This window comes from Athene cunicularia (genome assembly GCF_003259725.1).
Source record: "Athene cunicularia isolate RWA chromosome 7 unlocalized genomic scaffold, athCun1 chr7_part1, whole genome shotgun sequence".
In the NCBI taxonomy this organism is placed as follows: Eukaryota; Metazoa; Chordata; class Aves; order Strigiformes; family Strigidae; genus Athene; species Athene cunicularia.
Window position 1 is genome coordinate 8,850,219 of NW_020799107.1, and position 26,056 is coordinate 8,876,274.

At 42.3% G+C, this 26,056-nt stretch overlaps 1 protein-coding gene across 1 annotated transcript in view; it reads right to left on the reverse strand.

Annotated features, from left to right (window-relative positions):
* FN1 (fibronectin 1) overlaps positions 1-26,056 on the reverse strand; it is a 53,423-nt gene that overhangs the window by 16,519 nt on the left and 10,848 nt on the right. The window contains exons 9-28 of the mRNA XM_026852414.1: positions 25,501-25,653; positions 23,492-23,620; positions 21,749-21,892; positions 19,331-19,452; positions 17,928-18,105; positions 17,629-17,805; positions 15,902-16,030; positions 15,695-15,784; positions 14,957-15,151; positions 13,278-13,550; positions 9,775-10,041; positions 8,120-8,214; positions 7,609-7,777; positions 7,213-7,299; positions 6,281-6,472; positions 3,689-3,961; positions 2,458-2,640; positions 1,384-1,473; positions 545-814; positions 21-137 (exon numbers count right to left, since the gene is read on the reverse strand). Coding sequence (XP_026708215.1) covers positions 21-137; positions 545-814; positions 1,384-1,473; positions 2,458-2,640; positions 3,689-3,961; positions 6,281-6,472; positions 7,213-7,299; positions 7,609-7,777; positions 8,120-8,214; positions 9,775-10,041; positions 13,278-13,550; positions 14,957-15,151; positions 15,695-15,784; positions 15,902-16,030; positions 17,629-17,805; positions 17,928-18,105; positions 19,331-19,452; positions 21,749-21,892; positions 23,492-23,620; positions 25,501-25,653 — 3,333 coding nt within the window. The remainder of the gene's footprint in view (positions 1-20; positions 138-544; positions 815-1,383; positions 1,474-2,457; positions 2,641-3,688; positions 3,962-6,280; positions 6,473-7,212; positions 7,300-7,608; positions 7,778-8,119; positions 8,215-9,774; positions 10,042-13,277; positions 13,551-14,956; positions 15,152-15,694; positions 15,785-15,901; positions 16,031-17,628; positions 17,806-17,927; positions 18,106-19,330; positions 19,453-21,748; positions 21,893-23,491; positions 23,621-25,500; positions 25,654-26,056) is intronic.

The following is a 26,056-nucleotide window of genomic DNA, read 5'->3' on the forward strand; positions in this document are numbered from 1 at the left end:
CCATAGCAGCCTGCCCTCACCTGTTTCACCGTAAGTGATCCGGTAGTATCTGACTGTCACTGCAGGAGCATCCCAGGAAATCACAAGGCTGGTCGGGCTGGTGGGGGTGACTTCCAGATCCCTTGGAACATCAGACACTAGAAACACAGAGAATTGAGAGAGAGTTTAAACACAGTCAATGTACATCAGCTACATATTCCACCTATCATATTGTGCTCCTCTGCTACTCATGTGTGTAAGTTCTAGCCCAGTGCACACACCTCTCTACAAGTGATGTATCTGGTTAAAAACCATCTGCCATTGGACTGGATTTAATGAAAAAAGTTATTCTGGCCCTAAAGACATCTGACGTGATCCGAAAGTAGCATGTGTACTCCCACCTTTTTCTAAATCAGGCCCTACCTCAGTATCACAGGCACTTCACTTCCTCATGAGCAGAGTTTCACCAGCTGGTAGGAAAGATCTGGTTTAACAGCAACTACTGTGCTCGAGGACACTCAAAGTTCTTGTAGTAGCTTTTACACAGCATTCTCTCAAGGCTTACCTGTTGTTTGTTGGCCGACCAAGGGCACGCTCTCCTCCCTGCCATTGATGGCGATGATGCTGACCACGTACTCAGTCCCTGGAAGCAGGTTGGTAAGGGTGATGGAGTTCCGTGAGGGAGGCACACGGTCCTCCTTGGGTCTGCCAGCACCATGCTCTGGGTAATGCCGGATTTTGTAGCCCGTGATGGTGGCGCGAGGAGCAATCCAGTGGACAGTGAAAGAGTTAGCAGTTATATCTGAGAAGTCGAGGCCAGTGGGGGAATCAAGACCTGGGTATTTCAAAGAGACAAGAGACTGAGCTCAACTAACTACTGGTCGTTATCACCACTGCTGTGTTTCTTTAAGCTCAGTACCATGACACTGCCAGATCCTAAGCCAAGTTCTATTCAGCTGTTGAACTAAATATGTGTTCAGGATCAAAGGAAGATAAACAAGCACTGGAACACAACTGCAGGAAGAGAGCATATGGCACACACACAGAAAACACAGCATAAAACAATGCACATGACCAGAAAACTCTGTTACACAGTAAAGAAACAAGAAGGACTCAGAGATAGATATGATAGGCTCTGCCTAGGCTTGTTCTCAGGCAAACATCGTCAGAACATTTACACCAGGGTCTACAATACTCTATTTAAAACCAGCAGTGGTTCTGGCTCTCAGACACAATGAAACGCAGTTTCCTCATGTTTCCCAAGATGTTCATCTGCATTGCTCTTTGATATCTAGCTCATGACCCATCAACAAGGTGGCAATAAACAAGAAAGTGCAACAAAGTCCCATTAATGAATGCTTAATGGATGCCGTTAATCCCACGTGTGTCTCAGGGTGCAAGTACCTGTTTTCTGGATTCCAGACAAAGGTGTGCTTTCATGTTGCTCAGAAACACTGTAGACTCTCACCAGATATTCAGTACCAGGGAGCAGATCTGTGGAGTTTAAGTACAGGAATTTAGACATATCTCTTTACTAATAGCTAGAAGTCACTCAACCTACACAATTTTAACTTATGTTTGTTAAGAGAGATAATCAGCTTTTGCTTGATGGAAGATCTGAGCCTCCAGGACAGTCAAAAATTTAAATTCATTCTTTTTCTGGTATTATGGTTGCTAGTAATGTTTCAGCTTGAAAGTAGGGTATCCTGTATCATTGCTTCAATAGTTTGTGGAGACAGGCTAGAAGCAATTAGCTTTTTTACAAGGTCCCTTCTAGTTATCTAGTAGTTTAGTTATTCACCAAGCCAAAGCTTTAGCTGATATAAACTGGAATAGGGCCAAGGATTTCCAACACAGCTATTCTAACTTTGATGAGCTCCAGATCTGGTCTCTTATCCTGAAAGTGGGTATTTTCTCTCATTTAATCAACCTGATTCTAGGGCGGAGGAAAAAAAACCTTTAAATATAACACAGCTTTTGCACCTGCTTTTTGAAAAGCTTTTTGAAAATGACCACATTTTGTTGCCATGTCCTGTAAGGTTTCAAACAGTATTTATTTTCTGGTTCTAAGCATACAAAGGCAAAGGAGCAATGACCTTTTGCACATTCTGATCCTCTCCCTGAACCTCTGCACTGCAAGCCCTTGACATTTTTGGCAAACCAGGTGAATAATATTGTATTTACTCTTAATACCTAACCAGGTTACAAATCAATGCAATTTCTCCATAGTCTGATTCATCACTGTCCCTGGATTGATGGGAAAAACTTCCCCGTGGTTTGGCTTTAACATGGGTAAAGCAAGTGGCCAAATCCCATTTAGTGTGAGTTTGTATGAGGCTACTTTGACATCAGCTTAGATCAGTTGAGCATTTAGCCACTTACACTTACAGTAAGCAATTTTTCTTTTGCCTCATCTTATGTTATATATAAGGCACCTCTTATATTTGTTTCACTTACTTATGTAGGTAACCCACTTACTTGTTAACACCACCACATTGTCTGAGGGTGAAATTGTCAGCTCTGCAACATCTTCCTCCTTCTTCACAGGTGAGTAGCGCACCAGGAAACTGCTCAGCACGATGGAAGTTGGTGCGGTCCAAGTCACTCTCATAGTATCAGGCCCCACATTAGTGAAGCGCAGATCAGTGGGAGGAGGCACAGCTATGTAGCAAAGAACAAATATATCTTAGCTCTCTGATTCCTAAAGTTGATCAAGATGCATGTTCAGGGAATCACCAGAGAAAGTATCTCATGCATAACAGACTACTGTGTCAGACCCATGCAAACAGACTTCTAAACTACATTTGGTTCTACTGTAGTTAAGAGAAAAATATGTCTGTACTACTGTCAGGCTCCTTTAACCTCTTGGCAATTCCCAATACTTTAAATATACCCTGTGGGGCTAATTTGAAAACAAGGTAGCAAGTTTCAGTAACGTGTTTCTTGCAGCTGGATTTCTTCTTAAAGATGAGGAGCCAAGAGAGGTTTAAAGTTGCCATACAGCAGCTTACAGATGGAAAAGTAATCTCATCTAGAATTCATACATGCACACACAGGAGAAAAGAGGGTATATCACTAATTTCCTATGACTCTACTTCTACTTGTGTTGAAGGATTTACAGCCTCAGGATTTTCAAACACAGTAAGATTTCATGCAAGAACCAGTTTTCAGCTCGTCTTCTGCTCATGCACTAGAGAGACCCTTGACGGCATGGCATGGCTGTCAATGGCATGTACTCAGGGAGTGGTGTTTCATCCGCATCCTTTGGGGCATTGTGGAAAGAGTGGGGCCACCACGGGAACAGACTGCTGGAAGCTCAAATAGTTATCAAGGCTGGAGGGTGTCTGCTGAACTGCTCCACCCTCTGGCACTCTTACTTTGGGGAATCACAGTTTAAAAGTCTGGTGAATATACAGCTCTTGTTTCAGGCTCTTGATTCCAGCTGGATCCTGGAAATCTGAATAGCAGAAGGTGAACGAGCCTGGCAAGTTCGCAAACATACACAATATTAAAATGCCTCAAATTAGAAAACTGAGGTGTGTGTATCCATCCCCAGCTGCCACTTAGAAAAAGGAGCGAGCTGGGTCTGCCTGGCTTCCCTCCAGTGAGCGGCTTGATTCCTCTTTGGACAAAGCCCCATCATCCTGACAGCCACTGACAGCATGAAACACCGTCCATGTCACAAAACACAGAAGTTTTCAAAATTCACCCGTTTGCTGTGTCAGAGTGGTAGGGGCGCTCTCTCCGCCATTAATGAGTGTGATTACACTGATGTCGTAATCAATGCCCGGCTCCAAGCCTGTGACTGTGTAGTATCCTACTGAGGAGTCCACAAAATCTTCAAAAATAGGGACACTTTCTCCTGCCGCAACTACTGTGATGCGGTAACCAATAATGGTGGAGGCATTTAACGGGGTCCACCTCAGGCCGATGCTTGAGTCAGTTATGTCAACAAAGCTTAGGTCAGTGAGTTGGGGCACCTCTAATGAGTTAAAGAGCAAACGGGAAAGGCAAAGACATACAGGGGCAAAAGAAAGACAAGGGAGAAAAAAGCAGTTTTCATCACTATTAACATTGACAGAACTTTAGAAGCAATTGCGGTGATATGCAGAATTTCTCTTGGGGTCTGGGGGAAAAGGAGGTTTTTTGGTGGGGTTTTTTTTGGATGTGTTTTTTTCTTTGTTTATTTTTATATTGCACCCTTCAATGAAGTCCTCAGCTGCCACCTCAGGCAAACAGAACTTGAAACCCCAGTTGCCTGAGACAATGCACTTCTACTTTAGACATACAATTTTCAAAAAGACCTATAAGAGACGCTTAACTTGCAACAAATTTACTTTGATCAATGATAAGCCATAAAGACCCATCATTTTCTGATGAAAATAGAAACAGAAAAGACATACCAAATTTATTTTTTTGTTGGTAGAAAACAAGAGGTCAAAGTCTATTAACGTATAAATAAAACAACTCCTCTGAAATAATAGTTCATTTACCCTCTAGAATTTTTATCTTGTGCAAATGGTAAGTCTAACTCATGATTGGGATCATAAAAATATCAATCCGTTTGAAGAGGCTAACTCAAGACCACACCCTCAGCTGGTAAGAACCATCACAAAGCTTCAGGGCAGATCATTCGCTATCCAAACTATTTACATTGTACTTAGAAAAAAGTCTCAAATTCCTGTAACAGCTTGAGGATCTGGCCCAGAATTCCTCAAGTTCTACTTACCACTAACTGCTGCAATATATGTGCTAAAAACAGATATGGAACAGTGAGTAATAGAACACTTTCTTGGAAAGATGGCAAATGGTTAAATATGACCTTTAAATGATAAGAATTCTGTAAGAGTGACAACATCCCCGTATTCAGAGGTTATGCCCAGCACACGACGTGGCCAAGAGGCTGACTTGAGTTGTTGGCTAAATTGTTCAAAATCTCAGAACTGAGCCATTGAATAAGGATCCTCTTTAACAACCTCCTAGATATTGCCTAAGTTTATGTATGGCAAACAAGCACAGCTGTGACTGTTTTCTTTATCAGTATTATTCCTGTTAGCAAAGCTGTTCTTTTCCTGCATGTTAGGACCAACAGAACTGGTCAGGGAGTGGGGAATATTACGTGCATCTTTAGTTGACAATGGCCAAACCCTCAGCTGCTCAAGTCAAGAGATTGGTATTGATTTAAGCCACAAGATTTGGCTGTGTAACTTCAGCAAGGTGATCCTGAGATCAGCTAATGGATGCTCTTTCTCACTCAGGATCAGACACCAGTAGGTGAGTCAAAGATGCAGGACTCGGTATCCATTCTGTTGGATCATTACAAGTTAGCTTGAAAAGGAATTATGGGACAGTAATATTGCAAGAGACTGGCTTTAATATATAGTTATGTTGTATTTTAATGTTCTTCTAGAAAAAGACATATTTTACAGAATAGATGCAAAAAAATGCCCATTTTCTGTAAAATCATTTTTTATCCACATGGAATGCATGTACCATATCACCTTTAAAGAGTGCTAAAAGCCAGAGACATATATTCTTAGCTTTCCCTCACCAGAAGATGGTAAAGGGCTAAATCTATTACTGCTTTAATTATGCAGTATCACAGTATTAGTTCACCCCCAGGGAGCATACAGCACTTCAGTGAAGCATAGAAATTTTAAAGCAGTGTTATAAGAGCAAGCACACACAGTAGCTGGCATCATTTCAGGGCTGAGCAGAAACAAAAACAAACAAACAAAGCCCTCACAGAGGAAAATGAAATTAAACCCTTTGGGGAGATGCATATTAATTTTGCTACTGTGGCTGGAAAAGGTAGTTTCTGCAGTCAACGCAGCATGTAATGTGAGGTGGCACACTCCACTTTGTGTCCCAGAAGTGCTGCAGTGATGAACCTTTCAGTCTTGGCTTTCCTCTCCATTGAGCTGAAGTGATCTTCTGCCACTACTGCTGCCAGAATTCCTCCTGTGCTTGCTTCCCACTCACACCTCTCTTTACCTACTTCCTATTCCCACCAGCTGTGCTCCAGATGCTGGGGCACTGCAGGAACAAGTTAAATCTCTGTTGCTCAATACAACAGATTCATCTCTTGAGCACCACCCTGTTGACAATGTAGGCTACCCATGCAGGGAAATACATGGATATAAAAACTGCTCTGTCACATGTTGGTACCTGGCTATTATGCTTCTTGAGACTAAATATCAAGTCTAAGCCCTCTGCCATCAGACTAATAGGAGTTCTGCAGTGTAGAGCTCTTGGGCTCAGGAATTTGAGTAGCTAAAACTGCTGCTCATCCTTCCATTACCTTGTGTGACAGTTTCAGAGATGGGGACACTCTCCTGGTCGTCCTTGACTGAGTAAACGCTGACATTGTACTCCACACCAGGGTTCAGGTTTTCAAAGGTGCAGGTCGTCTGATCTGCACCTACTACTTCCTCCAAGGTAGAGCCCTGCTGCCCATTGGTAGGAGCAGTGGTCACTCGGTACCCACTGATGCCTGAAATACAGATATACCAGTATGCAGTAATTTCATGCTGATTTACACCAGGCCTCAGTATAAATAAGTGAAGCAAACACATTACATTTGACAAGTGATTTTGCCACCCCGAACCCAGCAGGCAAGAGGGTGCTTTGTCAAGCACCCCGAAACAAGCTTCCCAGGAGGAAGCCACACTCCTTGCACAGCATCATTTCAGTCCCCTTTGAGACCTTACCAAACCAAAAATCTCATGACATGTCGAGAAAAGATGTATCCACTGACTGAGAGTGGTGTTTGGAAAAGTTTTCAATCCTTGCTTTCTGGGAGCCAGTTGTACAGTTCCCACCAGCTATTGTGGGAAAAGAGTTTCTCTCAAACACTTTCAGAAATCCCACGCTTACTCTCAGTAACATGAACTCATTCTTCACTGCCAGAAATCTTTTTGGTCCATTTTACTTTCCTTCCCTTGGACCTTTTTTAAACCAACAGGGATATTTGAAGAAATCCTTCAAATCCCTAAACCAGCTAAAATATTTAAAACACATTCATACTCAAAAATAGCATTTTACATGGAATGTAAATCATGACGAGTCCTATGGCAACCTATACTTAATTGTGAATTCTATCCTCTAACATATCTAGAAATATGTACATTTTTCCTTAAATGACTCAACAGCAAGCTTCCCATCAAAATCTCCTTAATGAACTGCAAGGCACCACGTTACCACTGTGGAACAACAATGAGTTCACCTAGTTACCTGGAGTTGTGCTTCTATCCCAAGAGACTACCAGGATCCCAGTATCAGGATTGGGTTCCAGGCGCAGGTTGGTTGGTGGAGACAATGCTGCAAGCATTCAGACAAATGGGTCATTTATGGCACTGAGAATTGTCTTATCTCCCTCAGCATCCCTCCTCCCCAGATTATAGCCTTACCCTTCAGAATTAGCTAAAAAATATTCTCCTGAAATCATGACGCTGCACTGCATGAGCTAGTGCTACTGTTGTCTGTACATCAAAAAGAAAAACACCTTTCAGGCCATGACAGGAGGAAAATACTAGAACCAACTCCCAGAAGACAGTCGTTCATCTGGGGAGCACCACCAGGGAATTAAGTGGAAGAAGGAATGATTGTGGAAAAGCAAACATGTCGTACGTGTAATCACTCTCCTGATGATGGGAGTCTCTCTCTCCTGGCCATCCATCAGGACTGTGAGGCTGTAGGTGTACTCCACTCCAGGGGTCAGGCCAGATATCACAATGCTGCCAGAATCAGAGATGACCTCCCGGGGAGCCTCTCCACCTTGGCTTGGGCGCACACCCAGCTGCAGAGAAGCAGAAAAGTTTGCTTTTCAGTCTCACATACTCCCATCCCAGCTAACTGTCAGCATCCAGACTTAGCATCAAACGTGAGTATCACAGGCCTGTACGCTTCAAGCCAACTGTTAATCCTGTAACTTGTGTTTTAGGTGTCTCACTGATGAGCTTGACCTGAAGCCCTGAGGACCTGCTTGCAATGACCTCTGTGACCTCTGTAAGCAGCATGTCTTTTCCACCTCCTTCCTTTGTACTACCTTCACTGCAGTCCAGAGCAAAAGCTTTAATCTGTCCTCCCTATCCCAATGAAGCAAAAGGAAAAAGAAATACAGGATTTCAGTTTCTCCTACCTTGAAACCAATCCTTGGGGCAGGTGTCCAGGTGATAACAATAGAAGTCTCAGTCACTTCTGTGTTAAAAGGAGGAACAGAGCCAGCGGGCTGATCTGTGAAATGAATAGACAGAAGCTGAAATCTAGCTGCTGGGATGGCACCAGCCAGTTAGAAAACCAGACGTACAGCAGACCCAAAGCAAGAGGTATGTAATAAGTGCTGAACTATGTTACTTCTGAAAATTCAGTGATTTGGGAAGGATCTGACAGATGACTTCTGTATGCTGCTGGGCTTGATAGACACAGTATGCAAATGGTCTAATCAGATTCAGTGCTTTTGTTGTTTCCAAGGAAAACAAAAAAACTAAACTGGGCCTCATGAGTCCTCTATGCATTCAGCCCCAAGAATTTGGGGAATATTGTTTTTGGCATGATATCTAAATTGTTCCTTAAACCCCAGCTTTTTTTCCTTCACCCACTATATGCCACTCAATCAGCAGAACACTACACCCTTGCCTGTCATCCAGCTGTTGTAGCTAGGACTATCTCATCCCTCACCAACATCTTCAAATCTTTTGAAGTCAGTAGAGTGAAAGGGAGATTAAAGTCAATCTGAGGAATCTGTGCTCTCATTGACATCTGCCAGGGGCATCATAGAGAAGCCAAAGCCTTTGTGTACCCTACAATCAGTCTAAATAACTTCACTGAATTTAATCTGAATTGACCTCATTATTAATTAAGAGACTTTGTTTATTAATCTATAGTCTTAAACTGGACTGGTTTCATTCAGATAAGCCAGAATTTGAAGGCAATACTCATCTGACATACCCAATCATACCCTAATGGAGAAAAATTTATAAGACTGTCAGCAAAAAGCACCTTGCCAATATCAACAATGTTACTCTGATTAAAAGTTTGAACCTTTATTTTAATTTCACACTGTTCTAAAAGAAACCACATTCTCTTTTGAAAAGAGGATGTGGTTCTGGGCTTGGATGGCTTTGAATTTTGTTAGTTTATTTGACTGCTTCATCATTATTTAAACAGTGAATCTATTTGTTCTTTCTAGAAGTATGTGTGGGTTCTTACAGAACTCCCTTTCCTCCTAAAGTTTGCTTAATATTTCTTACAAGCCAACAGCATAAGTACTGATGACTGAAATGTAAAAAAAAAAAAAAAAAAGGAAAAATGCAATGTTTGTGTCAGTTTCTGTAACTGCAATTGAGCTTCCTTAGATGGTATGGTTGGACTTTAGAAATGGCTGCCTGCAGCTTTATACAAGTGACAGACTTCCTTGCCCATTTTAAGGGAGCTGTTTGCTTTCCTTGATTTGGCATGACAAAACCAAACAACTGAAATGACCAAGTAAAATTAAATTTCTTTGTCATTCAGTTAAACAAAAATAGAAGTGCCAGTAGTAAGTTCTCTCCTTTGTTTTTAATCACCAAAAAGCTGAAATATATTTTACTAAAAGCTTTCCGATGCAAATAACTCTCTTTTTTCCTGCCAAATTGTTCAGAAAGAAGAACAAGGAATACTTCCTTAAGCAGTTCTGCTGGAATGCTACTTCAAAAGGCTTCTTCTGTAAACCAGTTCACAATAGCCACTTTCAGCACAAGTTTTGAAGAAAGGCCAGGGTATTAGGGAAGAGGAATATGTGCCTGTTATACTTACAAGTTGTGAAGACTCCAGTCTCTCTGGTGCTTTGCAAGTCATCTTTAACTGCCACAAGGTACACGGTGTACTCAGTGCCAGGCTGCAAGTTCCGGAGAAGGTACTTGGTGGCAGAAGGTCCCACATTGTAGGTCCTTGGTTGACCTCCTCTTGTGGGACCTGCAGTCAGCCGGTATCCTGTGATCACAGCACGGGGCCGCGTCCACAACACCAACACCGAATGCTCCGTGGTATTGAGGAATCTCAGGTTGGTGGGGGCATCGAGCTCTGGGGAAGAAAAAGCATAACATGCATCAATTTTCCAGTTGAATCTCTACTTTACTTCTACTTTCAAAACATGTCCATTCCCATGCAGAAAACATGGCTGCACAATGAGTTTGTTGAGTCTGTATTTTTCACTTAGGGCACGAGCGCAACAGTAGGGAAGGGAGAAGGTGGGGACCATGAGAGAGCTGGAAATAGAAGTGCAATAACTATATTCATGCCTTAGTGCCATCCGGTAATATGCTGGGCCAGGCAGACCTGTTCATTCCAGGCTGCGCTGATTTGGGTCGCTGCCATACGTGCCATCCCATGGGGACGTCAGGCTAACGGGCTGAGGCGAGACAGATGAACCCAACCGCACGCAGGAATTTCAATAGTTTCTCATGAATGCTGAGCATTTTTTAAAAATCAGCTCAGTTTAGACTTGTCAGCATAAGCACGGAAACCTAACATTAGTCCTTTTTCATTAAAAAGATTTATTCTTTTAAATCTTTGCCCAGTCCTACTCCCTGCCCTCTTGAAATCCCTTCCCAAAACAAAAAAAACCCCACTTTGTCATTTTAATGTAAAAATAAATAATAGTCAGCAACTTTCTGCAGAAAACCAGTTCCTAGATCTACTTAAAAATAATCATGCTGTGGAACTGACTATACAAAAATTCTAAGCATGCTCATCTCTCCCATGGGACTCATGCAACAGCTCTTTTTATCACTGCCCCGGGAAGCTGCTGAAACTGATAACCCAGGAAACTACATAAACAAGAGGCTGAAGCAACACAGCTTCTTCAGCACTACACTGGAGTCCAGGGAATGGTGGAGATGTCACTACCTTTGCCTAAGACAAAGGGGTTCAGAGGGGGGAAGACACTTAAGCAACTTGGGGTTCAGAGGGGGAAAGACACTTAAGCAATTTGCCCCCACAGCAGGCAGGGTAGCACTGGCTGCAGTGAAGGGTTTTATAGCATCTACAAGGCAAGCCTCTCCACTTTTTCTAGGTCCCCATCATATGTTGAAATTAGGAGCAGTGAGGAGAGGTTCCATCAATGCTTTTTGATGGCAAATGCTTTTTTCTCCCCCAGGGTAAATAAAATTTTTCTGATAAAAATCGTTTTTATCACTCTCCCAGTGATTCAGCAGGAAGCAGTTTTTGTGCTTTTTGGTTTTTCCCTTTTTGAGGGAAGAAGAGAAAAGGAGGTGAGGACTTCCTTCTTCCACCACTTGCAAAGATGGGGGAGATAGTTCTAAAAGACAAAGGATGAGTGTGGCCCTCCTTAGGCCCATCTCCAACCCATGGGCTGAGAGTCAGCTTTATCTCTTCCTGGTACTTGGATATGTGCTAAGTCTCATCTGACAAGGATTGTATCTTCCTCCAATTTGTAGCCTACAGTCAGTTCCTTTCTGCACGATTTAATTTGCCAGCATTATTAGGCTTTTATCACTTCCTCTCCCCATACTAGAGGAAAAGGGGGAAGATTAAAAAGCCACACACACACACACACACTCAAGAGTTTATTTGTAGACTGCTTTTTAACGGAAGGCCAAAAACAGAATCACATTTACATCGTGGGAAGAGACTTTTGCTGCAAGGTTTTCCTTGGGAACTCTGAATGATTTCTGTTTCCCAAGACTTTCGATTACAGGATGCAATTTATGTGAATACTTTCTGAAATGTGGTTTAGGCAAAGCAGTTAAGCAGATGATCATAGCCTATGGAAAATGATTCCAGACATTTGTAACTAGCCCTGTGCTGTCTGAATCAAATGTCTATGCTCTGATGTGTACCTCTGTGCATGGACATTCAGAGGGGCTCTACACCTAGCCAAAGCTCCTGAAAACAACCACAAAAAAACTACAGATCTAACTGGGAACTGAGCCCTTCTGTTCTAAATGCTTCCAAAAGAGTTCAAACTCCTAAGTCGCACTGCTGCTTTTGAAAGCCTCACTTGAAAGAGGAGGGTGTGCACACCATCTATGTTATGCTCAAATCAGATACCTGTATCAGATGACAAACATAAGGATCCCATTCTCTCTGCGTAGTCAAGGGAGATTGTAAGAAGGAGAGGCACTAATCGGCTCTTAACTTTATGGATGTAAGTAAACAGTATTTCTGCAAACAGCAGAAGTAAACAGCATGGCTCTATTCACAGATTATCCCATTTCCTTTCCTTACCTCTCATAAGAGTTGGGCTCGATTCTCAAAAGGTGCTCTCACTCCCTCAGAAAAGCAGATGTGCGCAGCTGAATTTTGGTCCTTCAAATAATGTGACTCAGTGAAAAAACACCAAACACTGAGTCACTCAATAAACAGGATCTGTTCAATTGAACTCTGTCCCTGGTTCTGTCTGACCTGTTTCTCCTGGATCAAAAATGGAGATAACCACCCAAACTCATGCTAAACTCCTCTTCCATCTGAAAGCCTACATCATAACCCAGGCACTGCTCCTCTCTTTTCTGCACTTCCGCAAAGCAAAAAGCAATGCCTGACAGACTGTGTACTTTGCTTGTCATCTTACCTCACACTGGCGACATGGTGCACTGCCCCTAGGTCATTAGCAATCAGGTTCTGAGAGAACCTGCACGACCCTTCCTGAAAAATATATACTCCCCATGGCTTCTGTCAACAGTCCACTGAGGTCACTGCAAACCAGTTCCCCAGGTTTTACTGGGATGACAGTAAAATTTCTGGGGTAGTGAGACAGCCTGTAGAAAGCCAGGCCTGACCTGACAAAACTTAAATGCAATCCTTTTAACACAAGGCCTGTCCTTACATGTGCATGCAGAACTCCTGCTGCTGACAGTGGAGCCAAATAGGTATGTAGCTGTCAGAAAGGAGATAGGGATTTTCAGAGCAATCTCAGCAAGGCTCCTAAGTCATGCTGAAATCTGCCTTAAGGTATCCTCAAAAAAAAAAAAAAAATCACAGGCTGCGTTCTGTGCTATAAAAGAACTGCAGGGCCCATCAATTCTCAGTCAGTAATAAGAAAGTTGAATTCCAGCCATATGAAATTGTTTTAAAGTGCCATGAGAGTTAAACTCCCATTGGAAAGCCCTGGAGGAGGATAAATCTGCTGAAGAGATCATTGTTTGACTGAATGAATTCCCAGCCCTGTGATCCTACTTATGGGATACCTCCTGGGCTATAACTGTTGCACTTTAAATGCTCTGTTTATATATTTCTCTAAGCGACAGAGAAATATGCACTTCAAAAGGTTGAAAAAAGCACGAAGGAAAGACACTTACTGGTGGTTTGCTCGCCAGTCAAAGGTTTGCTCTCCCTGCCGTGGCTCACAGCAAAGATCTTAAAGAGGTAGGTTGTTCCTGGGAGCAGGTCAAGAACTTCAGCAAAAGAGCTCCTGGTGATAGGCAGTCTCTGGCCATGTTGGCCAGGGCGATTGACAGGGATCACTTCCACACGATAGCCAGACACTTGGCTCTGTGGTGGGGTCCACATAATGGTGATCTTGATATCAGAAACTTCCACAAACTGCAGATCTCTGGGTGAGGGAACTTCATCTGAAAGCAGAGACAGAACAGTGTTAGAGGGAGTCCTTAGCAATTGGCAGAAGTTATAGGTTTACATGGAAGAAAATAAAGTTAATTTTCATTGAACAATGGCTAGCCCAAGAATGTTTACCAAATTAAAATATCATGGTAACCTTACTGTAAACATATATACACACATTCCCAATATTCAAACAGACTACAATTCAAAATGTTAATTATTTTATGCCTTCAGTCACAGAAGGTAGCTTGCTGACACAGAAAGAGAGCCGAAAGACCAGATGTAATATGCTACAGATCTTCAAATATATGCACAATTAAAAGCTTGGGGGTGGAAAAAAAAAATCCAGGGTTTTTTTTGAAACAGGAACCTCCTTTTAAAACTGAAAGAGAGGGTTTTCAAAACCCATGGCATGTTCTGAATGTCTGTAATTAACTTTAAATCTATCTTTTATAATTAAACAAATACAGGGGCTGATCTAGCCTTACTGTAGTCAAAGACAAAATCCAGTTCCCTCTGTGTTGGTCCACAGTACTGCACCCTTGAATTCCTACGCTCAAATTAAGTTTCTTCAGATTAGGACTGATACTGCCCTAAAGTTAACCAATGCACATTTTTGGAAGATACAGATGCCAAACCATAAAATCGTTGAGCTGAGTTCATTCCTGGTGAATTCCCACTTGCAAACATGTGCCTGCAACTTGCAGGACCATCAAATTCCACTGCTACCACATCAGATCCCAGTTCTTTCACTGTCCTTTCTTTTGGTTTGGCTATTCAGCCCTATTGGATACTTAAAGAACCCTGAAACCAGTAGTTTTTTTTTAAATTGTGGGTGCCTCAAGTTTAAATCGTATGGTGTTATTTTGGCACAACAGTCAATGCTGAGCAATCTCCCATCCCCACTGACTGCAGTGGAAAATACTGGTTGGGACTGGAAGGGAGAAGGAGAAGTCAGGTGAACAATTTGGATTTGGGCTTTATGTTGCAGCATCTGAGTACATAACCTTAAACATGTGCAGGCCAAGCACTGAGGCAAAATGATTTACCAAGCTCTTAAGAAGATCTCTTAGCAGAATCACCTTAAGACAACTTAGGAAACTGATCGTTCTTTTCTGCAGACACAATGCAAGACCAAATTTCTGACCTGCCTACAGTCTGATTCCTAGGAATTACAACCCCGGTACTGAAGAGTGGTGGCTTGACTGTGTCAGTTCATAAGTTAAGTATGACTTTCCTATAGAGCTTCAATACCAGGGACATTTACAATTAAAAAACACAACAACAGGGACAAAAACCAGAATTGAGTCCCTTTAAGGATTCATTTAGCTAGAGCAATGTCGGCCTGCATTCTCATTTGGCTATATGTACTAACAGAAAACTCAGTGACTGATATCCAGAGCATGCCGACCATTACCTGCGCGGGGAACACCTGTTGTTTCTTGTTGGATGAAGACAGGAGTACTCTCCTGATTTTCTTCCACTGCGTAGATGCTGATGTTGTACTGAACACCTGGCATCAAGTCACTGAGTGTTACAGAAGTTGCAGTGTCAGGCAGGTTGAGCTCTGTGCTGCTGCCTTCCACGGAGGGTGTGTAGATAATTCTGTAGCCTAAAGCAAAAGAAGTATATACAGTCCTCAGCCACAATCAGTAAGCCATCACAAGGAATGATAAAAAGGAGAGATAAACTGACCTCCCTACTGAGGTTTCATAACAATAGTCCTAAACTTCAGCAGGACCCTTGCATGTACTCATGTCCCATCTACAGATTGCACACTCATAATGCCTTGCAAAGCGTAATCTGACCCGGATTAGAATATTTCTGAGTTTTGACATGAGGATTTAGGTTTATACAGTTCTCATGCTTGTCATGGCATGATCTGGATAACAGATACAAACAAGCCCCTCCTCTTTGTATTTAACACAAATCCAGAAGGAATTGTTTTGCATCCAGCCTCCTGAATGGCTTGGTTCAGACAGTGACATCAGGCAAATGCCAAACTGCCCATGTGCTCTCCAGCTGCATGTCAGATGGGGCAGAATTATGTACTAGTCCTCTGTCCCAGAGTTATACTTTTTTTTTTTTTTTTTTTTTAATCTAGATTTCAGATTCTACCAGTAGTGCAAAACAGGTGCACTCCATTTAGACAAACCTGTGATCGGAGCCTGCGGTCTGCTCCAGCGAATGACAATTGATGTGTCATCTACACTTTCCACGGTGTGATCTGGAGGTGCATCAGGAGCTGATTAAGGGAATAAACAGAGGAGGACAGCAAGCATGAGGGTAACAGGCAACAAAAATTTATTGAACAAACAATAAAAACAGCTTTCAAAGTGCAGCAACACTCACTCGTACATACCTGTAGTCTGTGAAGTAGACAGGATCAGATTCTGCTCTCCTTCCTCAGAGATCTGATAGACATTAACATTATATCTGCGACCAGGAAGCAAGTCAGGGATATTGACAGAAGTGGCTGTGCTCGGAAGATCTAAGGAGGGAGGAAAGAAAAAATTGCCTTAGCAGTCTTATCTTCCTGCTTTCTTTCCAAATGAAATAATTGAGACCCCTGTTCTAATCTGGGCTGAGTCACAGTCTTCCTGCAATAAAACAGCAATTGTTCTGCACTGTGTCTTTGGTCGACATCAGAAAAGTTATGTAGAGAGTTGGGACAGGTCTCCACACTCAGCAAGCAGACACCACCTAGGACAGCAAGGCTTGATGTGTGGTATGGCAGGGCAACTGAAGCAGCAGCTCCCCGGCACACTGCTGGCATGCAGCCATCTCAGCAAAGTACTCATTTCATAACCTGTTGTATTTTCAGAACAGAAATATATGGAAAAATTTTCACATGAATAGGTTTTGTGGAAAGACTGACTCATGAGTGGAGAAGAATGACATTATGAGGTCTCATGAACTTCTTTCCCTCCTTTCTTCCCCCAGATGTCCACCTACATGCCAGATGTAGAAAATTCCTCATGAAGCAGCTCCTTGCTGGCCAGACTGAAGCCAAGCATCTTAAGGGAAACTGGGAATTGCCTTTCAATTTGCCTGTAAACCTCTGTCTGCAGACAGATGAGCTCAGGATCTGCTTCACAGCACAGCTCAGCTGTCTGGGCAGCCAGTGTGCAGACAAGGAAGGTGGTGACAGTGAGGGCAGTCCTAGCATAAGCCACTTCTGCTCATGAGTCCAAGCCTGTGAGTTCAGGGGAGAATTATTAAGTCACAGGATTACTGTTCTTTTTCTGATTTTTTCCTCTATTGCACTCATGTCGGAATAGCTATTCTAACCTCAAATTCTTGTGAGATATTGCTGTTACCATTGTTAAGACAGGAAATTAGGAAAAAGAAGTTAAAATGAAATTATGTGTGGTGACAGGCTGTACAGTAGATGTTGGAAAAGTGGATTCAACTCCTAGGTCTGAGTACAGTGCCTTTAAACAGATTGCCAGCTCAGCTAAATTGTCACATTATCAAAGATGAGTAAGATCTGATCCAAACAAAACAACTGACAGAGCAGACTGGAGCAGACATCCATGAGCTGACAAGTAACCAAGAGAGAGTATTTGGGCATGATTTCTCTCTGTCCATTCTGGTGGAACAACAAAGGGATAGCAAAGGTACAACTGCAGATTTGAAAAATCTCTTCCCATCTGCACTGCTGCTCACTTCAGGAGGCTGTGGAAGCTAGTAAATTTACATGACTTCAAAAGGAAAAAACAGACAGGACAAATTCTCAGAGCTGAAAAGAATAAAGACATCCGCCCACAGTTACTACAAATCCACCAGCCCTGGCTCAGAGTTTTCCTCTGCAGGATCCTAGGACACTATTCTGAGGGGGTATTGCTATATACTTGCCTTGTTCTCATTCTCTTCCTGGGACGTGAACTTATGGCCATGGATGGAGAAAGGACAATTAACTAAGTGAGCTTTTAACTTGAGCTAGTCCTGCCATTCTCATATCCTAACTGAATCATACCGAAAAATAGCGAGATCCTCACTATTTGCACTAGCTATACTGATTGTCACAGAAAGCACTGTTGTGCTGTTAGCAATGCTTTGGTCTAATAGATTCAAATACGGTCTCACCAAGATACTGTGGCTCATCACCCTCCTCACTCAGCTCGTACTCAACACGGAATCCAGAAACTGTGTCAGAAGCAGAAACCCAGGAGACAACAAAGCTGTTGGCTGTAATTTCAGTGACTGACTCTGAAGTAGCAACCACAGGAGGAAGAAGAGTTGTCTCTCCTGAAACAGTGTTGCCTACAAGAAAGAAGAACAGAGGTTTAGTAACCACCGCTACTTTTGTGTTAACTGGGATACACAAAACACAGACTTGGGGGAAGGAGATTAGTTTTTTCTGGATGCCCCGCTGTTCAACTTACTTGTCACAGCTGTGGTGCTGGTTGTGGTAAAATCAAAGCGGGTGACTTCTTTGTGACCATACCGCTGAACACTGATGAGCTGTCCTTCATATATCACACCAGGCTTCAGGCCTGAGATGGTGTAGGAGTTCTGGTAGCCAGGGATAGTAGCTTCTTTCCACTGCCTTCCGGAGTTTTTCTGCAAGAAAAAGGACACGCAAAATAGTGAGAGACTCCCAAGTCTGCAAGTAGGCGAATCTAGTGACCTAACCTGCTATACGATTACAAAGCACTGTGATATTCAAACACAGGTATGACTTGAATGGCTAATGCACAAGGGGAACTGAGTCAAAGGAGATGAGAAAAGTATCCCAGAAGGCAGGGCTAATGACATTTCAGGTGATTAAGTTTTATTGGGCTAAACTGAAAAACAATCTAGCTTTGAACTTTTTCCTTTAAAAGTAGCATTATTTGCAATATATAAACTAAACTAATTCCTTTATCAAAAACACAGTAAGGCATGAAGGAAGGGATGGAAAATGCGTATTTGAAGGCTGTTCACAATAACACTCTAAGCTACCATCTGAAAACAATATACAGAAAAGTTCTTCCCTTCTACCCTGCGTTTGAACTCTATGGGAAGCTCTGAAATAATGCTCCATCCTCTGAGGTTTGTACTACAGTGCTTTAAAGTCCATTGCATTCAGGCCTTGATCCAAGATACACTGAAGTCAGTAAAAAGACTTGAGTGCCTTTAATGGCTTTGGATCAGGGCCTTTATTGTTCTCTTAATAACAGGCAGCATCGAGGTACTAATGTTCTTAATCATTAAGTGGTCTTTTGTGAAGCTGTACTCAGGGGAACTGTAACACAACTCATCTACACTGGTTAAACTGAATCATTCCTCAAATATGACTGAGCCAACAAGCAGTGGTTAACCAGCTTTGGGTTAGACTTTAGAGAAGATGGGAGATGACTGTTTATTTAATCCTATGCTAGGTGTTTATATCTTCATATCCTACCCATTTTTACCTCCTCATTAATAGGATAAAATCTATCCCAGTTGTCTCTGGATATGCACATGGTACTAAAACAATGTTTCTTAGGATGAAGAAACTTCCACAAGGATTTGCATTACTTAAAGTAAGGAAGGATATAAACGTGTCAGCTTACTATGCTAGTGCTTTGGTTAGTAAGATACCTCATGAACATAGTGACCAGTAAAGTTTGGGCAGAAAAACATCAAGTGTTTATACAGCACTGGTTGTCTTTGAGCCTCAGAGTAAGTGTTGACCTTGACAGGACAACGACACTGAATCAGCAACTAAAGTTTTCTGAAACTGTGTCAGCCACTTCCTTCAGACACCAGAAGCCGCCAAATAAAGTATTTTTGATAAATGAATGATGATGAATATGTCACTCACCGGTCTCCAGCGCAAGATGTACTTGGTGATGTGAGACCGTTCAGGAGCATTCCACTGGATGGGGTGGGAGTTTGGCTGATTTGTACTCTCTGTGATGATCACCTGAACAGGCCCAGTTGACCCTGAAAAAAAGAATTGCTGTTTTCAACATACTGGGGATGCTTTTCTTCTGCTTTAGTTGTGGAGTCATCAAAAACAGAGAAAGTTGTGTGGCTCACATACAATTTCCATACATGGGAAATAAGTTATATTGTTTTTCTATCCTTAATGTTTCATTGCTAGCTAGAAAACTCGTGAATTAGAATATATTCAGGGGGGATTTAACGTGCACTGTTTGGGTTAATTTCCTGTGAGTTACCAATGAAATGGAAAACCTGAGCTGTCTAGTATAGAAAAAAATCTGCAAACTCATTGTTCAGAGAGGGAGCTTCTCAGCAACTAATTACTTTCATCAATTAATATCTTCTGCAATGGAAGCCAGCAAACAGATGAGAAATATCTGCCAAATCCAGGTCTAATCTTGTGCCATGGTGAAGGCATATTCCTGATCTGACAGTGAATACACCCTGCAAAGAAGCATTAGTCTTTTACTATTTTACTAAATTCTTAAGCAGTTGATTGAAAACACTGAATTTTCATGACACTGGAACACTCCACAGGTAGTGAGGCATGTTTTCTGCACACAAACTGCACCAGAAGGTTTGATGGAAGTCCTGAGACAAATCAGGCCCATAAACTCATGAAAATACAAGTTCAACAGTGCGCTAACGCTTAAAACTACTGATTGCATTTAGCTAGATCAGACTCGGGTGTATTTTCTCCTCAAAGCTCTCCAATAGAGAAGGAAAGATTTTATGATCCCATGGTTCTCCTTTCCGTCCCTCCCGGTGGTTTCACTGAACACTCAGCAACACTGTCCTCATGTTAGTTCTTGGAAAATCTCAGCAAAGAGCACCCTGAGATCTGCGGGCAAGTGTCTTGTTTTAGCCATTAAATACCTTCATCCTCCCCTCACATTTTTGATTATAATTTATTTGGACAACCATGTAACATATATACCTGCTCCATATTTAATGGGACTTACAGGCAAACAAATCCGTGCCCACAGGCAGAAAATTTCAAAGCTCACCTAACCCCAAACCTACATTCAGAAACATTAGATTTGGTTTATTTACACATTTTCAGTCAATCATGTGTCTGAAGAAGCCCAAAGCCCTGGTCTCCAGTCTGGAGGCGTGCATATTTCACATAGCTCAGGGAGATGTTTGTTTAAGCAGTCTGACAAGAGTCAATGAAGCTCAGCAAGCCCCAGTAACAAACTCAAGCAAAAAAAGTCCAAAGAAGGACTGCTTCCTATTCTTGCCCCCCTTAGTTTGCTGCCCGAATGAAAGGCAAGTCCATATTTCTGTCTGCCAGGTGTCTTCTTGCCTTGTCTCTGGCTCACCATGGATGGAAATGCAGCCAGTTCACTGACAACACTGCTGGGTATACATTTCAGTGAGTTACGCTGGGTTACGCTGTTGCAAAGACCTTCTATACAATGTGTGTGAAGCAAGTCACAGAGAAGAGGAACTCACCTTATTTACGTGAAGCATGTAGTTGCAAGAGACTGCTAAGGGCCTAGTCCCCTTCTACAGCAGGGGCACCTCTATTAAAACTCTCCTTCTATATGAGCCTCACATTCCCTTCCCCGTTGGAGGGCAGTTAGGGTATAAATAACATTGCAGCTAGTGAGTAAACAGACTCTTCTTAATCTATCTTGATACAAAAGCAGAGAATCACCTCAGCATTGAAACTGTTACACCCAATTCTTATGCAGTTCCTCCACATTTATGCTCAGATCTGGGTTGGGGGACCCATGACATGAGCATAGCCTTCTCCTCCCAACAAGGAAGCCAAAACACATATATGTTTTGCCACGTATATATGGCCATAATATTTTATCTTATTCAGGTTAAGACAGTGGCAGTTGCAACCTTAAACAGGAAAGTAGAGAGGTTCCCCTTATCACATTCTGTTCAGGGAACTGAAACAGAATAAGCCAACAAAGAGGCACTGCCTGTCCCTATAAAGATTTCCTGGAACTGACTGGGCAAACAATAGTGGGCACAAAAGGGAAGATTACACATGTAGGAGTTTTAAGCAATAGAAACAGAAGGTTGCAGGTGTGATTATCACTACATACCAAGAGGCAATGTAAACCTAAGTTGTTGTGTGAACCGACAGTCATTCCCTAAACTAGCCCTGGCCCGCTCTTTATGATCATGACACCTGTTTGTGTCTGCCAGGGGAAGGGGGAAATGTTTCTAAAAAAGAATCCAAAAGGAATAATGCACAGAAACCTGAACAGGTGAGGGGTGGAAAGATTGCTTTCCTCATTGCTCAGCAGATGAGTTAGTTATCTGTCAGGTTTCTTACCAGGATAGGTCTGCAGAGGCTGGCAATGCCATTCTCCAATACCACGACCATAGCAATAGCACTGGTATCTGACACCGTGGACGTACTTCTCCCAAGAATCTCCGATTTGGTAAAAGGTACGAGTTTCTGAATCCTGGCACTGATCTAAAGGCACAAAAGATACAGTTAACCACTGCATGTTACTGAAACTATAGTGAAAAATCTATGCCTTACACATAAGAGTAAGTCGCAAGAGACTTTTACACACAGAAATGTAACACTGATGGGTTTTTTGCAAATGTAGTTACATAAAGAGAAAGTGGCCACAGAAACTGAATCTCAGCTCAACGTTTTTGATATTATCACTGCTTGTGTTAAGATACTAGGGGGCTGATTCAGCTGTGATCTATTTCTTAAGATACCGTTAAATACAGTCCATCCACCTGGCAAACTTCCCAGAGAAGTCAATGGGGTGTTCCTTCAAGAAAAGATTTATTTTGAACTATCTATTGTGGAGCCCCATTCCACTTCAGTCAACTAAGTTCATCCCTCATCCAAAGCTAAACCATGCTGCTCTCAAGGAAATCAATGGCAAAAGTCCTATTGGCTTCAGAAGAATTCAGTTATACTTTATAAGTCCGAAGTGACCCATTAATTTTCAGCAGAGTCTTTCCAGATTTATCATTGTATAAACCAAAGGACAGATCAAATCCTGAAATCAGCTTAGCTAGTGTAAATACAACACAGTACCAGGGCTTCAGTACAGTGTCTAGTCTGACCTATACCTGTGTTTCTGGCTCAATGGTAATTTTCAGTGAGAATTTGCATTATGTTTGCTTGGATAAACAGGAGCCAATAAAATTAAACCAATTGCACCATTACAGATAGCTGAAATTAACCCCCCTCCTCTTCTTTCAAAGTAGTAATTTTCAGGAGCTTTATAATACAAGTTTCTCCAGTAAACTTGTACAGCTATTATTATAAATAAAGCAGAACTCAACCACCAGTACTTTCTAATAGATTTTCTTGGCAATAGTTCGAAGTTCTCTTTGGATTTAGTAATCGCAAACCAAACAGTCAGGACTTATCTTCCAATCTAGGTTCACTAGGGAAGTGGGGGGAGGCAGAAGAGATGAAATCTCCTCATTCCTGCAGAGAACCATGATGGTTTTAGCTAACCTTCAGAGTGCTATTAACATGTGTTCTCATCCCAAGCTTTCTCTTTGCCAGAACAAAGGGCAGCCAAAAATATCAGTTTAGTCCAAGGTAAGTTAATATACGCTGGTGCTCCTTTCTCAGTTCAAGAGGGGACCTAAAGATTTTAGGATAGAGAAAGGAAAGAAAACTGATCCTAGCATCAGTGCTTAGCTGCATATTGTTTTCTCAGCATTCACTCTGAGACCCCTGCTTGCTAGGCTGACAGCTCAGGTACCAGAATTCAGCCAAATCACCCCAGCCTAGAGCTAACATGCCCTGTTGCCACAACCTGCTACATTTTAAGAGGTACGTTGCCACAATCCATCACTACCGCATCATCATTTGCTACTTCTGTGGCACGTCTGATAACCCAAGTTTATCTTCTTAAAGCCCTTTTGCTTACCCTCCAGCAAATCCAATTTTACTTCTACTTTTGCAGTTGTGCAATTCAGGGCAGAAAGTGGGCAAAGACTGGGCCCAATTTCACACACCAGTTACACCATACCGTAACCAGTTTCTACACTGCCCTGGAGTGAGTTTGGCAAGCGGGAACAGCTGGTGACTTACCAACAGGATCACATTTCCATCTCCCCCGGCCCTGGCCAAAGCATGTGCAGTTCAGCATGTGCCCCTCATCATGACGCTTGTGGAAGGTCTGGTTCACATCATAGGTGATACCGTCCACGATGCACTGGTCTGAGAAAGAGCAGAGACAGTTTGTCAGCAACAGCTCTAAGTGTTAAGACAAAATCCTTCTGCTTCGCACATCATTCCCTCCTCTTGATCAGCTTATAGAGACTGACCATGACAAGCTCCATTCAAGCTATGATCATCACAGATTAGTGCTGCATACACCCCACTGCTCCCAAGATCATTAATCAGTGGTGTGCAAATAAGCACCACTTGAAGAAAAGAGATCTGTAGGATGCAGTCCAAAGGTCTATACGTTACCCAAACTACAGAACTGGCTGGTTGCTCCTTTTGACAGATTCCACATGTGAAAGAAAATCTAAAACAGCACACTAAGTCTCTACTACCTCCTGTGAGGAAGGTCTAGACTGAAATACCTCAGTGAGTACTGTCTGAAATCATTAGAACTACACAAGGAGAAAAGGACTATTCCAAATTTATAAAAATACCCCAAAGGGGTACAAACATCCTCATGATGTTATTTTACTGGGTATCTCTGCTACACTTTGTAGTAACCTGAAGACAGAAGCAGGTCTTATTACACATCCAAGATGCTACGGGTGCCTACTAATCTACTATTCCCTCAAAAGACAGTAACCAGATCCCAATCCCATGCTCAAACACAATGGTATCAGTCTATTAGGCTCAATAGTGATGTGTCAATCTGATGTGGCCCAGAATTCCTATTGCCAGTCTAGTGACAGCACAGAGCAGAAAGACAAAACACACACAAAAACTACCCCAGAAGCATGTTGTTTTGTTAACTGGGACCCAAGAGACCCAAGTTCAGTTCCGGAGTCAAGCATAGATCATCTGTCCTTGGGGAAATGACTCAGTTAATCCCAGGCTTTCATTCCCCATCATACTTTCCCACACCATGGGCATGGCGTCAGGATAAACCAGGCAGCGCCCAGACCCTCCCACGGGTGCCAAGGACCTTCTCTGGCTGCTATGTTTAAACAGCTCTACTTAGATAACCTTTGCCTTTTGAAAAAGCTAAGTATCTCTACCCCCTCCCCATCAAGAAAGACCATTTTAAATCCAGAATGAAACTGCAGAGAACTAGCTGTGTATGTGGAAAAAGGGAGTTTCACAGACCAGAACTTTTAGCAGGGCATTTCTCACTGTTCTGAAGGAAACACATTTAAAAAAAAAACAAACAAAAAAAACAACAACCCTCCCAAAGCCCTTGAGTGAGCCTTTCCCTATAAATTATATCCCATTTCAGCAGTGGTGTTAAGAGTCCTTTCTTGGCTGCTTGACAGCAACCCCCCTGCCTTTTCCAGACATGAAGCCAATGTTGTGAGCTAGCTGTAGGATGATCAAATGTCTGTGCTTTAAAGTCTTCTTTTTTTGGTATTGCTTAAGCACTTCTCCATTTGGACCACTCATATAAATAAGTAAATAAATGAGCAATCTCAGTGCTGCCCTGCCAACTTTTCATATAGATTAGCCAGCAAAGGGCTAATCCAGCACAGAGGAATTGAAAATTTCATTGCAGAACAATAAAAAAGGACAGCTCTGCATTCAAACTTCAGACTAGTCTGGAGTTTTGGCTGTTCTTGAGAGGGGGAGGTGCCTTTGCTGAGCCCTCTGTAAAGTCACAGTGGTGCTGATTCCTAAATGTAGACAAAAGGAGGTAGGGATACTACTGATCAAGATAACCAAGGTTTGTCTCTGCTTGCTAGCCTGCAAAGGCTGAAACGGTACATTTGCTGCACGTAAACAAGAGAGAAATGTCACATAGCTTCTCTGATTGCCTTTCTACTCCAGAGAAATGCTCAGTAATATACAGTTCTTGAGTCTGGTCTCAAACTCACAGTGATGGGAAAGAAAACCAATTTCTCGAACACTTAAAGTGGTGATATCAACATGAAAATCAGTACCTCTGAGCTGGGAATATGCAACACAAGTCCATTCTCCGCGGCCGTTTCCTACACAAGTACATCTCATCATATGGCCCATGTCGTGTTGTTTATCCCACTGGTCCCCAACACGGTACATGACACCATCATTGGTTGTGCAGATTTCTTCATGGGCTGGTTGAGAGGAAAGCAAAAGGATACTTTATGTGCCTGGAAATAACATCTTGAGGGCTTAGAGCATTTGCAATGCCCTTTCAAACTCTGTAGTGGTTTCTGCATCTTAACAAGGAAGCTTTAGGCACCCACTCAATTTCAAACAGCATTTTTGCTGGGTGATGACGTTCTCTAAGCATAGAGCCCTTGTAGGGGCTCATTTATTTTAAATTTTATTTGAAAGCTACTAGAAACAGCTTCTGTACAATGTCCAAGGAATCAGTTCTTGTTACATACATGCCTTTATATACAGCCATTTGAAGACCAGCCTGTTCCACAAGCTGTTTAAGGACTCAGATGCCGCATTGCCATTAGTTACCAAAGGCTCTTCATTTAAGAACTAGTAGTCACATTCCCTCCCACA